The sequence below is a fragment of the Cupressus sempervirens genome, chromosome 5 (assembly GCF_028749045.1).
Source record: "Cupressus sempervirens isolate cs-2001-9-10 chromosome 5, ASM2874904v1, whole genome shotgun sequence".
Taxonomy (NCBI): Eukaryota; Viridiplantae; Streptophyta; class Pinopsida; order Cupressales; family Cupressaceae; genus Cupressus; species Cupressus sempervirens.
The window spans coordinates 748,010,567-748,022,292 of NC_143122.1; the positions used below are offsets into that span (position 1 = coordinate 748,010,567).

General features: G+C 36.0%; 1 protein-coding gene across 1 annotated transcript; it reads left to right on the top strand.

Moving 5' to 3' along the window:
* The first annotated feature begins 2,159 nt into the window (after positions 1 to 2,159).
* LOC149558083 (disease resistance protein Roq1-like) lies at positions 2,160 to 5,950 on the top strand. The gene is made up of 4 exons (XM_089830617.1): positions 2,160 to 2,240; positions 2,459 to 3,165; positions 3,664 to 5,508; positions 5,587 to 5,950. The coding sequence occupies exons 1-4, from the start codon at positions 2,160 to 2,162 to the stop codon at positions 5,948 to 5,950; spliced, it is 2,997 nt and encodes a 998-aa protein (XP_089686743.1).
* The last annotated feature ends 5,776 nt before the right edge of the window (positions 5,951 to 11,726 follow it).

An 11,726-nucleotide genomic window follows, 5' to 3' on the forward strand; every position in this document is an offset into this window, starting at 1 on the left:
ATTTAGTTTCAAATATTTTACTAATTTTAATTAAATTATTTTTACATTAGTATTAAATACAGTATAGTATTTAATGTTTAGATTAAATAGAGGATACTAATTCAATTATAAAGATGGTAATCCACGAACTTGCTTTACTACTATCTTAACATTTACATACTAGCTATCATATATACCTATCTACAAGCTAAATACGTTTCTAGTTTTTTCATGTATCCACCTTTTTTCACATTTGAATTTGTTCTGATTTTCACTCTTATTGGCTTGCAAACCAAATAGCATTGTTCCAAACTCCTTTGTGCTACATAAGAAATGAACATGTTAGAAGGCTTAATAAATTAAAGATGTTAGATTTAACTGCATGTAGTACTTAGTACTTGTAATTTCTAGATTTGATTGTGTAAAATTTATTTTATATCAAGATTGTTAATTACTCTTTGTGATCCAGGATCATCAAAATAATCTCATTATAAAATTAACTAAATTACATTATGAATAAAATCCACTGCCAAAACAAAATGAACCAGATTGATCTCTTGGGATTTGGTTTTGGCCTTGGGCTAATAGGCCCTTATATAGATCTTTTTGTTTCATATACATCTCATGACACATCTCCTTGTCATCTCGTGCAAGGAGATGCAACTCTCTTACCACTCCTTTATCTATAGGAAACAAATTCTGAACTTTTGGAAATTCTCTCTCGCATAATATGTCTGCCCAATGGCAGGTTTTTCCTTTCCATGTCCGAATAAAGCCTTCACAGTGTTCTCATCTTTAACTATTACATGAAGATAATGAAAATTGAACATGAGAAATTTTAGACTCGTTTCTTGATCTCTCCTACACATAGTGGTAGATCCACACTTGCAATATGTGGAATCCTTGGCCTCAAATCTGATTGGGTTCAAAAATATAACAAGTTTTATACAAACAAGATGATTCAATACATCATTGCACAATGCATATTGTGCTACATTGTCCAATGACATCTTCATGATTGTTCATTCTTGGCTCCAAATCGAACTTAGTGCCCTCCATGTCCATCTTCATCACAACGACATAATCTGTAGAAATTGTGTTCTTCAACCACTATGAAAAATGAAAAGTGAAGCTTGGACTGTTTTAACAATATTATTGCATGCAAAAACATTGGGATTGTTGTGTTTCTAGGATGGATTCTTCCCATTCATTTAGCTTCATGGTGGTTCCAGCATCCATGTTGCTTTCTAAGCTCAGGCTCTCATTTCTCACCCAAGCTACATAGGGAAAAAGATTAACCTCTCTTCTTCAATTAGTTGTCGATGTTGTATCCATATAACCCAGAGCCAACATCTACATAATGCTAATTTCTTCAACTTTCAATGTCTGCAATGTCTGCAAGCATCGGAAGGTATTTTATGTTCTTCACATTTGCTATACATTTGCGTCTTGCAAATCTCTGAATGATTTCATATATTTTCATATGTATACAATTGCATCTCTTTTCAAAGGAGGCAACCAAGTGGCTCATGCATGGCAGTAGGGAACTTTTCTTCTCATGCTAGTCTAGAAAATACATAGATGACAATCTGGACAATCCGTCCCTACCACACTTATTGAATTGATGACAAACTCTGCAGGTGTTGGGTGTTGTCAATGGAATAGTTGGTGAAATGAACAGTTTCTTATGGCATGTTTCCCATGCTTTGATTATGATTAGGTCAAAACAATTGTTCAGTTGGATTTAAGAATGTAATCAATATCTATGAATAAGGCGGCTGCACAATTGAAGGCTGAGGATCAAACATTATAAGTAAGTCGATCCCCTGAAACATCTCTCTTTCAAAAATCGACAGAGTGCCTCCAAATGATTCCACCTAATGCTACCAACACTCTTCTTACCGCCGTTAATAGTGGTCTGTCATGCGGACTCCCCCACATATTCTAACACTTGTTGTTAAATGGTTGCTTTCCCATGGATTTTATCCCTTGCCAGCTGGACTCTATCATCGTGTTTCATGACAGGTTAACTTGCAGTCTATGGTGCCTGCCCTCGAGTTAGAGATCACACCCCCATATGTGCCTAGATAGAGATGAAATACATGGACATCTATACTTAGCAAGAGACCAAATTCTGTCTAACTCAAGCCTGTCAAGTCACCATTAATTCTTGCGCTTCAATGGTCGTCCAGCCTTATGTTGTATTTGTGACCATCGATCTTCAAAATCAGCTCATTCTGTTCATATTGGGAACGCCTATGGTGTAAATATGGAACCTACAGCCTAAATAAATATATTAAAAAAACATGGCGATATAGCCCGAGAGACCTATATTTAGTAGCAGCTATGATCGTCAATTTCATTTTCAATCTTTATCCAATTGGACAAGCTTACTTCTTCGAGATTTACGTTAGCCATTTATTTTTTATTCGATTTCGGCCTCGATCTCACCCACTCTCAAGAAAGTTAATATTGACAGTTCCAGCCCAAATGGTGTCCGGCAAATCCCTCTCTGACGTTTACTGCATCCGACTTTGTATACCTTAACCTGTTCGCTATCGCGACTGCATATCCATTCTTTCTCTTTTGCGCCACACTTCAAACTTGTTCAGAACAAGTGATGGAGATTTCCGTTCACTCTCACGCTTCCACCTCGAAAACCCTCTGCCATCCCAATGAGGGTTTTGATGAGTATCAGCCTCCTGCCACAAAAATCCCCTTGGATGTCAACAACAAATATAATGTGTTTCTCAGCTTTCGCGGGAAAGACGTTAGGACAACTTTTGTGGACCATCTCTACGAAGCTCTCTCTGGAGCGGGACTCTGGGTTTTCCTCGACAGCGAAGAACTGCACAAGGGCAAAGAAATTGAGTCCAGCTTGCAGATACCCATTCAAACATGTGGCATATTCATCCCGATTTTCTCAAAACACTACGCAGAATCAACATGGTGTCTGAAGGGGGCGGCCCAGATGTGGAGATCCAATGGCTTCGTCATTCCTCTGTTTTATGATGTGGAACCGTCCGATGTTCGCTACCCTCAAAGAGAAGGAGGTCCATTCGAAGAGGCATTCCAAAAACATTACAGCCATTTAGATCAGCAGGATGAGAAAACTATCGAGGAATGGAAGAATGCTCTTCATCAAATATCTTCTCTTTCTGGTTGGACAAGGGACGGTGAATTGAGGTAAGCAATTTTCATGTTTTTCTTCAAATCAACCTTTTTCAGATGCTTAGTTATGATATTAGCCCATTGCCTGGTGAACAATTTGTTTCTTTCTATAGCCTTCAAAATAGCCTGATCTTCCTAGTTTATACCAACACATCGTTTTCATAAATTACTTACGGAATTAATGATCAGTGGCATTTTATTAGTGGCTAGCAGCACTTCCTGCATAAGGAATTAGATGTTTTTTCAACCCCTCTTTACTAACAGCAAATCTCTACCTATCCTCCTAACATTTGTAATTTGATTGGGGAACTGATAATTGTGAATGCTCATGTTATGTTCCAATAATCTTCATATGTAGAAATTTTTCTTTATCGTTTTATGCATTCGTAAAATGCTTCCAAGTCAGTGTAACAGTATTGACTGGCTGTCTTTGTTGAATTGAAGTCACCTTGCGTTTAGTAACAGCTTTAAAATAGAAACAGTAATGTTTAATAAATGGAATGCAATTTGCAGTTACGAGGGAAGACTGGTGAAAAGAGTTATGAAGGACGTGTTAAAGACCTTGAAGATTACGCCGCTGGACATCCCAGAGCATCCCGTGGGACTCAAAAGGAATATGTGTGACCTAATCAATAAATTAGACCCGACTTCGTCTCATACCACAGTGAGGGTGGGAGTCAGTGGTATAGGCGGTGTCGGTAAAACCACCTTGGCCAAGGCTGTTTACAATACAATTCATGCTCAATTTGATGCGTGTTTCTTTGCGCAGAAAAAGAGTACCCTTGTGGACTTGCAACAGGCGATTCTAAAAAGATTGGTGAATTACCAGGGAGAAGTTTCAAGCGTTGCCGAGGGGAAATCGCTGATGAGAAACCTATTGCGAGGAGTTCGGGCCCTTCTCATCTTGGACGATGTGAATGATTCGAGCCACTTGGATGCAGTGAATGGGGATTGGTTTGGGCCGGGCAGCAGAATCATCATTACATCCAGAGACAACCACATACTCAACCTTGCCAAGGTTGATTCAGTTATTCACATGACTGGGGTACAGGAGGGTGAAGCCCTTGAATTGTTTAGCTGGCATGCCTTTTCGAGGGCATTCCCGAAGGACCCGTACAAAGATCTTTCTAAAAGAATTGCAAGAGCCTGCATGGGGCATCCCCTTTCATTACAAGTCATTGGGGCACATTTGTTTGATAAGAAAGAGCCCATCGACGTCCAATGTTGGGAAGAAGCTCTCTATAACATTGGGGAAAATCAAGAAATATCCAGAGTCCTCCAAATCAGTTACGATGGACTCAGCCATGTTGAGAAGGAAATATTTCTGGATATTGCTTGTTGTTTTGCTGGTGAGGGGAAAAATAACGCTGTTATCTTCTGGGAAGTTTTATACCCAAACAGAGTTCAAACAGCACTCAAGAATCTTTTGCTGAAAATGCTTATAGCTATAAAGAAGACTAGCCCTGAAGATCTCCTTGATATGCATGACCTTTTGCAAGGAATAGGAAGAAAGATTCAAGAGCAGCTTGATAATAGTAGCAGATTGGGGCTGCCAATGTGTACACACAGAGTTTTGAGCAGAGACAGAGCAGAGAGAATAAATATGCTTGTTTACACAGGAGAGAATGAAAAAGAGCCAGTGAGCTTACATATAAGAATGCCTTCTCTCCGCTTCCTACTTGTGCAAAATACAAGAGTAGTAGGCAACATTGGAAATTTAGCTCCAAATTTGTTATGGATAGAAATTAGAAATTGTGAATTCAATGAGACTTATACATGGTTAACATTAAGAAACAGATTGCAACTGGATAGCAATTGGGCCCATGTCAGGGTTTTAAGTGTAGAGCAATGTGCAAGTCCTACGAGAATCCCGAAAACAGTTGACAGCTTGGTGAATCTCCGATGCTTGTATGTGCGGAATTGTGCAGCTCTCACAACACTTCCAAACGCACTTGGCACCTTGTCACAATTGCAGGTGTTATGTGTGTATCGTTGTGCCAACTTGACAAGCCTTCCGAGCAGCGTGGGCAACTTGACTCAGCTTGTAAAGTTGAATTTGGAAGGTTGTACGGGGCTAAGCAAGCTTCCAAGCACTGTAGGTAATTTATCTCAACTGCAGGAGCTGAAGTTGCTAGGATGTACAGGGCTAAGGAACCTTCCAAACACAATGGGCGACTTGGCACAACTCCGGCGTTTGACCTTGGCTGGTTGTTCTGGTTTACATAGCCTGCCCTACGCAGTGAGCAGGATGCAAAATCTGAGGGCATTGTTCATGCGTGATTGCTATGCATTTTGGGGAGACATAGAAAGCTTTCATGATGGGGTTGTAAAGTTAGCCCGGCTTAGAGAGTTAAGCAGGTAAAAGATCATATATATTTCTCTTTGTTTGATCAAAGAATAAAGTAGTGAGCATTAAACAGATCTTGTATTTTGCAGAAGCGCCGGATTAGGAAGTTTGGTACAGAAGAAGTTTGAAGTATGCATTGTTTGCCACGAAGATGATGCGGAAGAGACATTGAGAGATTATAGAGACAAGTATCTTCGCAGTGGGTCAACTCGTATATGCAGGGTGAGGGAGGATGAGGAAAGTAGTGATATTAGAGAGGCGATTACGAGCAGCGATATTGTCATTCCTGTGATTTCCAAAACCTTTCGAGAGTCAAAAATGTGCATGAGAAATTTAGCAGCCATGTACTACACAAATAATGGCCTTATTATTCCCCTACACCTTCCTAGTTATTTGTACTCCTACAGAAAATTTGGCTGCGGATTGGCACGGTTAGAATATATTGTAAGATAATGTATATTTTCCCTCGCATCTCAATATTTAAATTATTTCCTTGAAAGCTTTTTCTTTTTTAAGAAAAAACGTGCTTAGTGTTTGGTAATAGTGTCTAAATGAGAGAAATATTTTCAACAACCTTGGAATTAAATAACTAGATTTTAGAAGTAATAAATTGTGTTATGTTTTTAATTAAATTATTAATTAATATGTGTATCTTTCAGTTTTGAAGGTATGAATAAAAGTAAAACTTGATATATAATTATTTGTATAAAGTCTTTAAATTTGAAAAGATTCATTTTTTTTTTATAAGCATTTGATGAAATTGACTATTATTATTTATTAGTTCCTATCTATGGTAAGACAAATTATGCTTTTGTTTAGAGATTAAGAATTATTTCTACAACATGTCAAAGAATTCACCCAATAAATGTTTATATTAAAGTTTATAAATTTGTATATATTTTTGAAATCTTAAAAAATAAATTATCAAATTGACTTTTGCAAAAAAGGAGAAGTAGAAAATTGTAATTTACTCATGAGAATATTAAAATTTGTCAATCATCCAAATCAATAAATTTGATTTAATCCAAATATTCCAAAGACCTTGTTCTTTTAAAATCAATGCCACATGATAAATCAATTCCAAAAAATTCTCTAATGAAAATGTAAATAAAAATAGCAAGTGGAAGATAAAATGTGCTTACAACATGCTTTAAGTTTCTTTCTTTCTTTCTTTCTAGGGTTTTGGGTTAAGGCAAGAGTAGTAGAATTCATTGATAGATTATAACTATCCATTAATATGCTTTAAGTTTGTTTCCATGATTACTCTGTGTAATTTAGGATATTTATTTTTCCATTTTCAAGCCTTTAAATTAAGGTTTCCTTTCTGTATAACAAACTTTTAATGTACTAGAACCTTAGGCTATTTAGGTTGGCATGAGTTTCTATAATTTTGTTGTCAAAAAATGTACTCAAATAAATTATATTAGAATATTTTAATTAATAAAAGAAAATAGTTTGCTAACAATCTATTTTTTGTATGATACTATGCTTTACAATTTTATATCTTTTTAAGAACTCTTTTATTTAGCTTTTGAAATAACTCTCTCCTCAAAGAATTTAGCTTCATTTTATTTTGTTAAATCTTAAATTGAAAAGCATTTCAAAGAAAAATTGTCAAACAAAATTTATGAGACAAAAACTTCAAAATTATTGTTGTAAATAAGATATACCAAGTTTGAACTACATATCACTATCACTAGAGTGTAACCTAGTTAAAAATGAAAAGCTACAATATTTACATATGCTCAACAAATTAACTATAGTTAGCTTAATCCAAGTTTTGATGTGCATACCCTATTAGAACATGTGAGTTACTCAAAAGAATTAATCGAATGGAACTTTTCTTGATGAAGTAGTGGTCAACAAGTGGGGCATGACAATGAAGGAATTCTCTAGTAAGATCCAATATTATAATCCTTATTCTTAATATAATTGTCCATCTCTTCTAATATGTCTTAGTTGAGTTGTTTTCCATTCATAGTTTTATATGAACTCTGAATTTTGTGTAATTTCCCCGTCCTTTTAGCATCTGAGTGGAGTTCTTGGGCTTGAAATTCTCCAAAGGCTAACTGAAGAAATAAGGAGAAATTGATTAAATTGATTTCTTGTGAAGTCATTAAATGAATTAATTTTTTTTTAAAATGACTTTCTGTTTAATTAATTTAATTTATTAGAGAGTGCATTAATTATTGGAAGGGGAAAGCTTCTAGTAATTTAATTTTCTAGAAGCACAATTAATTATTGTATTGCAAGTGAGAAACTTCTAGGGAGTGCATTAATTATTGGAAGGGGGAAACTTCTAATAATTTAATTTTCTAGAAGCACATTAATTATTTGAAAGGGGGAAGCTTCTAGATAATGTAATTAATAAATATTGTATTTCCTTCTAGAAAGGTGAAGGAAAAGAATAAATAGAGGTGAGAGCTTCATTGTTTATCATCCAATTATTGTGAATTATATTGGATATTAAGTTGGAAGAAGAAACTAAGGTTCCTAATTTTAGTCAGCCATTGGAGAATGTCAACTCTTCAGTGTTGCAACCATTTGAGGTAGTGAAATCTCTATCGAATTCGGTATTCAGGAGTTCTATTTGTGCTTAAATTGGAGAATAGATTTTGGTTGCTATAGTATGCATGTACAATGTCATGCTACAATAGTTATGTTTGATTCATTTCCATTCTTGAACATCACTATTATCAAGTTCCTCTAGAAACTATGAGTAGTTATCATTGTACTTTATAAACATATAATTTTTTTGTGATAATTTAGAATCAAATTTTGGCATTACTGTAGTCATTATTGTATATCAATTGTTTGTCAAAATGTCACTTAGATGTAGGTATGCATTTCATATCTAGTTTCCATGTATATGCATTGAAAGTACCAAAAGAATTGCACTTGCATATTAGTTCATTGTAAGAGGATATTACATTGGTATTAGAGCTTGCTTGCAAAGTGTTTGATGCAATGTCAAACAAATAAAGTATAAAAGATTTTGGTGTTTGAAGAAGTTATAATTAGTTGGGGTTATTACATTAGTATTAGAGCTAGGTTACAAAGTGTTTGACGAAATGTTAGACAACTGAACTATAAAAGATTTTGGTGTTTGCAAAAGTTATAATTGGTTGGGGTTACTACATTGGTATCAGAGCTAAATCCTGCCATCCTAAGGGTTTAGTAAGCACATGCAGCCACCTGGGGTTGGCTCTCATAGATTTTTCACTATCAGGAAAGCTTTATTTGATAAGGAACAAGATTTTTATAGGTAGCTAGACACCATGGGTGACAAGCAAGAACATAGCCCACTAGGAGACAATAGGAATGAGGATCATGAAACAAGGAAATTTTACATAGCAATGGTTATCAGACAAGAGTGAATGGCTCAAGCTTTTCAGACACTCACCACCATGGTTGAGCGCATGAACCCATAGTATAAACAAAATTAGGAGCAAGGGGTTAATGAGAGTGTAGTGAGATTACTTAGAGCTCATAGAACTCTTCCCAGAACAACAAATAAGCCCACACATCCTATCCTTTTTAGAGAGGAACCAATAAAGGAAGCTATGAAAAAGCTAAGAAGTATGGAACATGCAATCCCAACAAACAAATTTTAGTGTAAAGGAGCATCTTCTAGTAAGGATAACAAACCATTTTATAAAAAACCAAAGAGGAATGATTTTTAAAAAATGATTCTAAAGATAAAACTCCAGCACCTTTTGATAGGGAAACATTAAATGATTTGAGAAAGAAAAAATTATGTTTCTACTGTAAGGGACCCTATGATGCAAACCATGACTATCCTCTTGACTAAAGGGAAAAGCTAACAGAGTTATGTGGGCATACTATGAGGAATTGTAATCAAATAATTCAGACAAGCAATTAGATATACAAGAAATAGATGGTGGAAAAAAGGAAGATGAGGCTAAAACCTTGTCTAAAATGGAGTTCAAGGATGGGGAAGGAGATGCAAAACTTAGGAAAGCTTATCTTGCTAGTATTAAGCAAGAAGGATCATTTCAAATGAAAGGAGTACTTACTAGATAGTGGGTTATAACTTTGGTTGATATCAGTACCACTAATAATTTCATTAATGCTAGGGTAGTGGAGAGGCATGGCATACAAATAGAGGAGTTTGGGAGAATTAAGGTGAGGGTAGCTAATGGCTATGTCCTCAATTGTGATCATAAGATCATTGAACTCCCATTGGAACTTAATAATTATGCCTTTAAGGCATATTTCTATGTTGTTCCTATGGGAGATACATATATAGTTCTTGGAATGAGTTCGTTGCATGATATTGGTCAATTCACTCTTAATCTCAAGGAGATGGATACGAGATTTCAAGTAAATAGGAATCTACACATATTCTTAAGGAAATCAGAGACATTAATTTTAGAATGGTCTCTTTCTAGAGGATAGCTAGATTGATTTGACATGATTAGGTAGAGTGGGTAGTAGAGTGCATGTTAATGCCATCAAAGGAGGGACACCAAAAGACTGAATATCCTCCTAATATTTAGAAGCTTAGAGTTAAACACTCTAAGGAGTTCAGTGACATTCCAACAAGTAGACAACCAGACAAGAGGATTCAACACATCATTGAGTTAGAGGAGGGGGCTAAGCCCATCATGATTACAACTTATAGGAATTCGAAGAGGTTGAAGGATGAAATTGAAAAATCTATAAAGGAGTTACTTGCTATGGGCCACATTAGACCAAGTCTCCTTTTGCTTCTTTAGTGGTGTTGGTGAAGAAAAAGGATGGGACATTAAGGATGTTCATTTATTACATTATTCTTAATAGGAAGACAATTAAAAATAGGTACCCCATTCCCAGGATTGATGAGTTGATAGATGAGCTTCATGGAGCTTGCTTCTTCTCAAAAATAGATTTGAGATCAAGTTATCACTAGATCAGAGTTAGGGAGTAGGACATCAAGAGGACAACCTTTAGATGTCATTGTGGCCTTTTTGAGTTTTTAGTTATGCCATTTGGGCTAAGTAACACACCTGCTACTTTTCAAGAAATAATGAATACAATTTTCCATCCTTAGTTGAGGAAATTTGTACTTGTCTTCTTTGATGATATCTTGGGGTACACTAGATCTTGGGAGGAGCACTTGGTTTACCTTGACAAGGTGTTGGATATATTGGGTAGAGAGTCCTTGTATGCAAAGGAGTCAAAATGTGATTTGGGTATAACAGAGTTATTGTATTTGAGTCACTTCATCAGTGCAAAAGGCTTATGCATGGACCTTGAAAAGATTTGTACCATTGTGGAGTGGCCTTCACTGATGGACCTTACATAGTTGAGGGGCTTTCTTGGATTATGTGGTTTCTATAGGAGGTTTAGAATGGATATTCTAGGCATGCAACACCCTTGATAGATTTGATGAGAAAGGGAGCTTTCTTTTGGACTCCTAAGGCACAAGAGTGTTTTGAGAAATTTAAGGAGCTGATGAGTTCCTGTCTAGTGTTAGCATTACTAGATTTTAGCAAACCTTTTGAGCTACACTATGATGCTTCCAGAGAAGGCATTGGAGTGGTGATTATGCAGGAGAAGCACCGTATTACTTATGAAAGTAGGAAATTAAGAGGGCCAGACTAGAGCTTCAACATATATGATAAGGAGATGTTAGCCATTATGTATGCTTTGGCTAAATTCAGACAATATTTGGTTGGTAGAAAATTTTGTATCAAAACCAACCATAATAGCCTAAAACACTTTTTGGGGCAGTGAGATCTCAATGATAGGCAGTAGAAGTGGGTGAGCAAGCTATAGTCATATGACTTTGATATTACATATTTTAAGGGGACATGGAATGTAGTTGTTGATGCTTAATCACATAGGCCCCATTTGAGCTTACTGACAAATATATTGAAGGATTGGAGACATTTGATCCTTGTAGAGTATGCAAAGGATGTGTGGACAGTTGGATTCATAGATGGAACTATTCAAGATAGCTGATACACCCTTGTGAATGAGCTCATCATTTACAAAGCGCGAATATTTTTTGAATCCAGGCTTGCTAGTGAGGAGGATGGATCTGAAATCCTTTCATAATTCACCTATGGCAAAACATCCTAGATTCTACAAGACATACCAAAAAATTAGAGAGCGATTCAGATGGAAAGGGCTCAAAGCAGAAGTACTTTAGTGTATTAGGAAGTATCCCACCTGCTAGCAAAATAACTAGGAACACTCCAATCTAGGTGGTTTACTTCAGCCA

What these genes read in the sequence shown, in the direction of transcription:
- LOC149558083 (XM_089830617.1), top strand. Translation starts at nt 2,160, where the DNA reads ATGGTCGTCCAGCCTTATGTTGTATTTGTGACCATCGATCTTCAAAAT. An exon ending in TCATATTGGGAACGCCTATG is followed by an intron (nt 2,241 to 2,458) that starts GTGTAAATATGG and finishes TAATATTGACAG; the next exon opens with TTCCAGCCCAAATGGTGTCC. An exon ending in ACAAGGGACGGTGAATTGAG is followed by an intron (nt 3,166 to 3,663) that starts GTAAGCAATTTT and finishes TGCAATTTGCAG; the next exon opens with TTACGAGGGAAGACTGGTGA.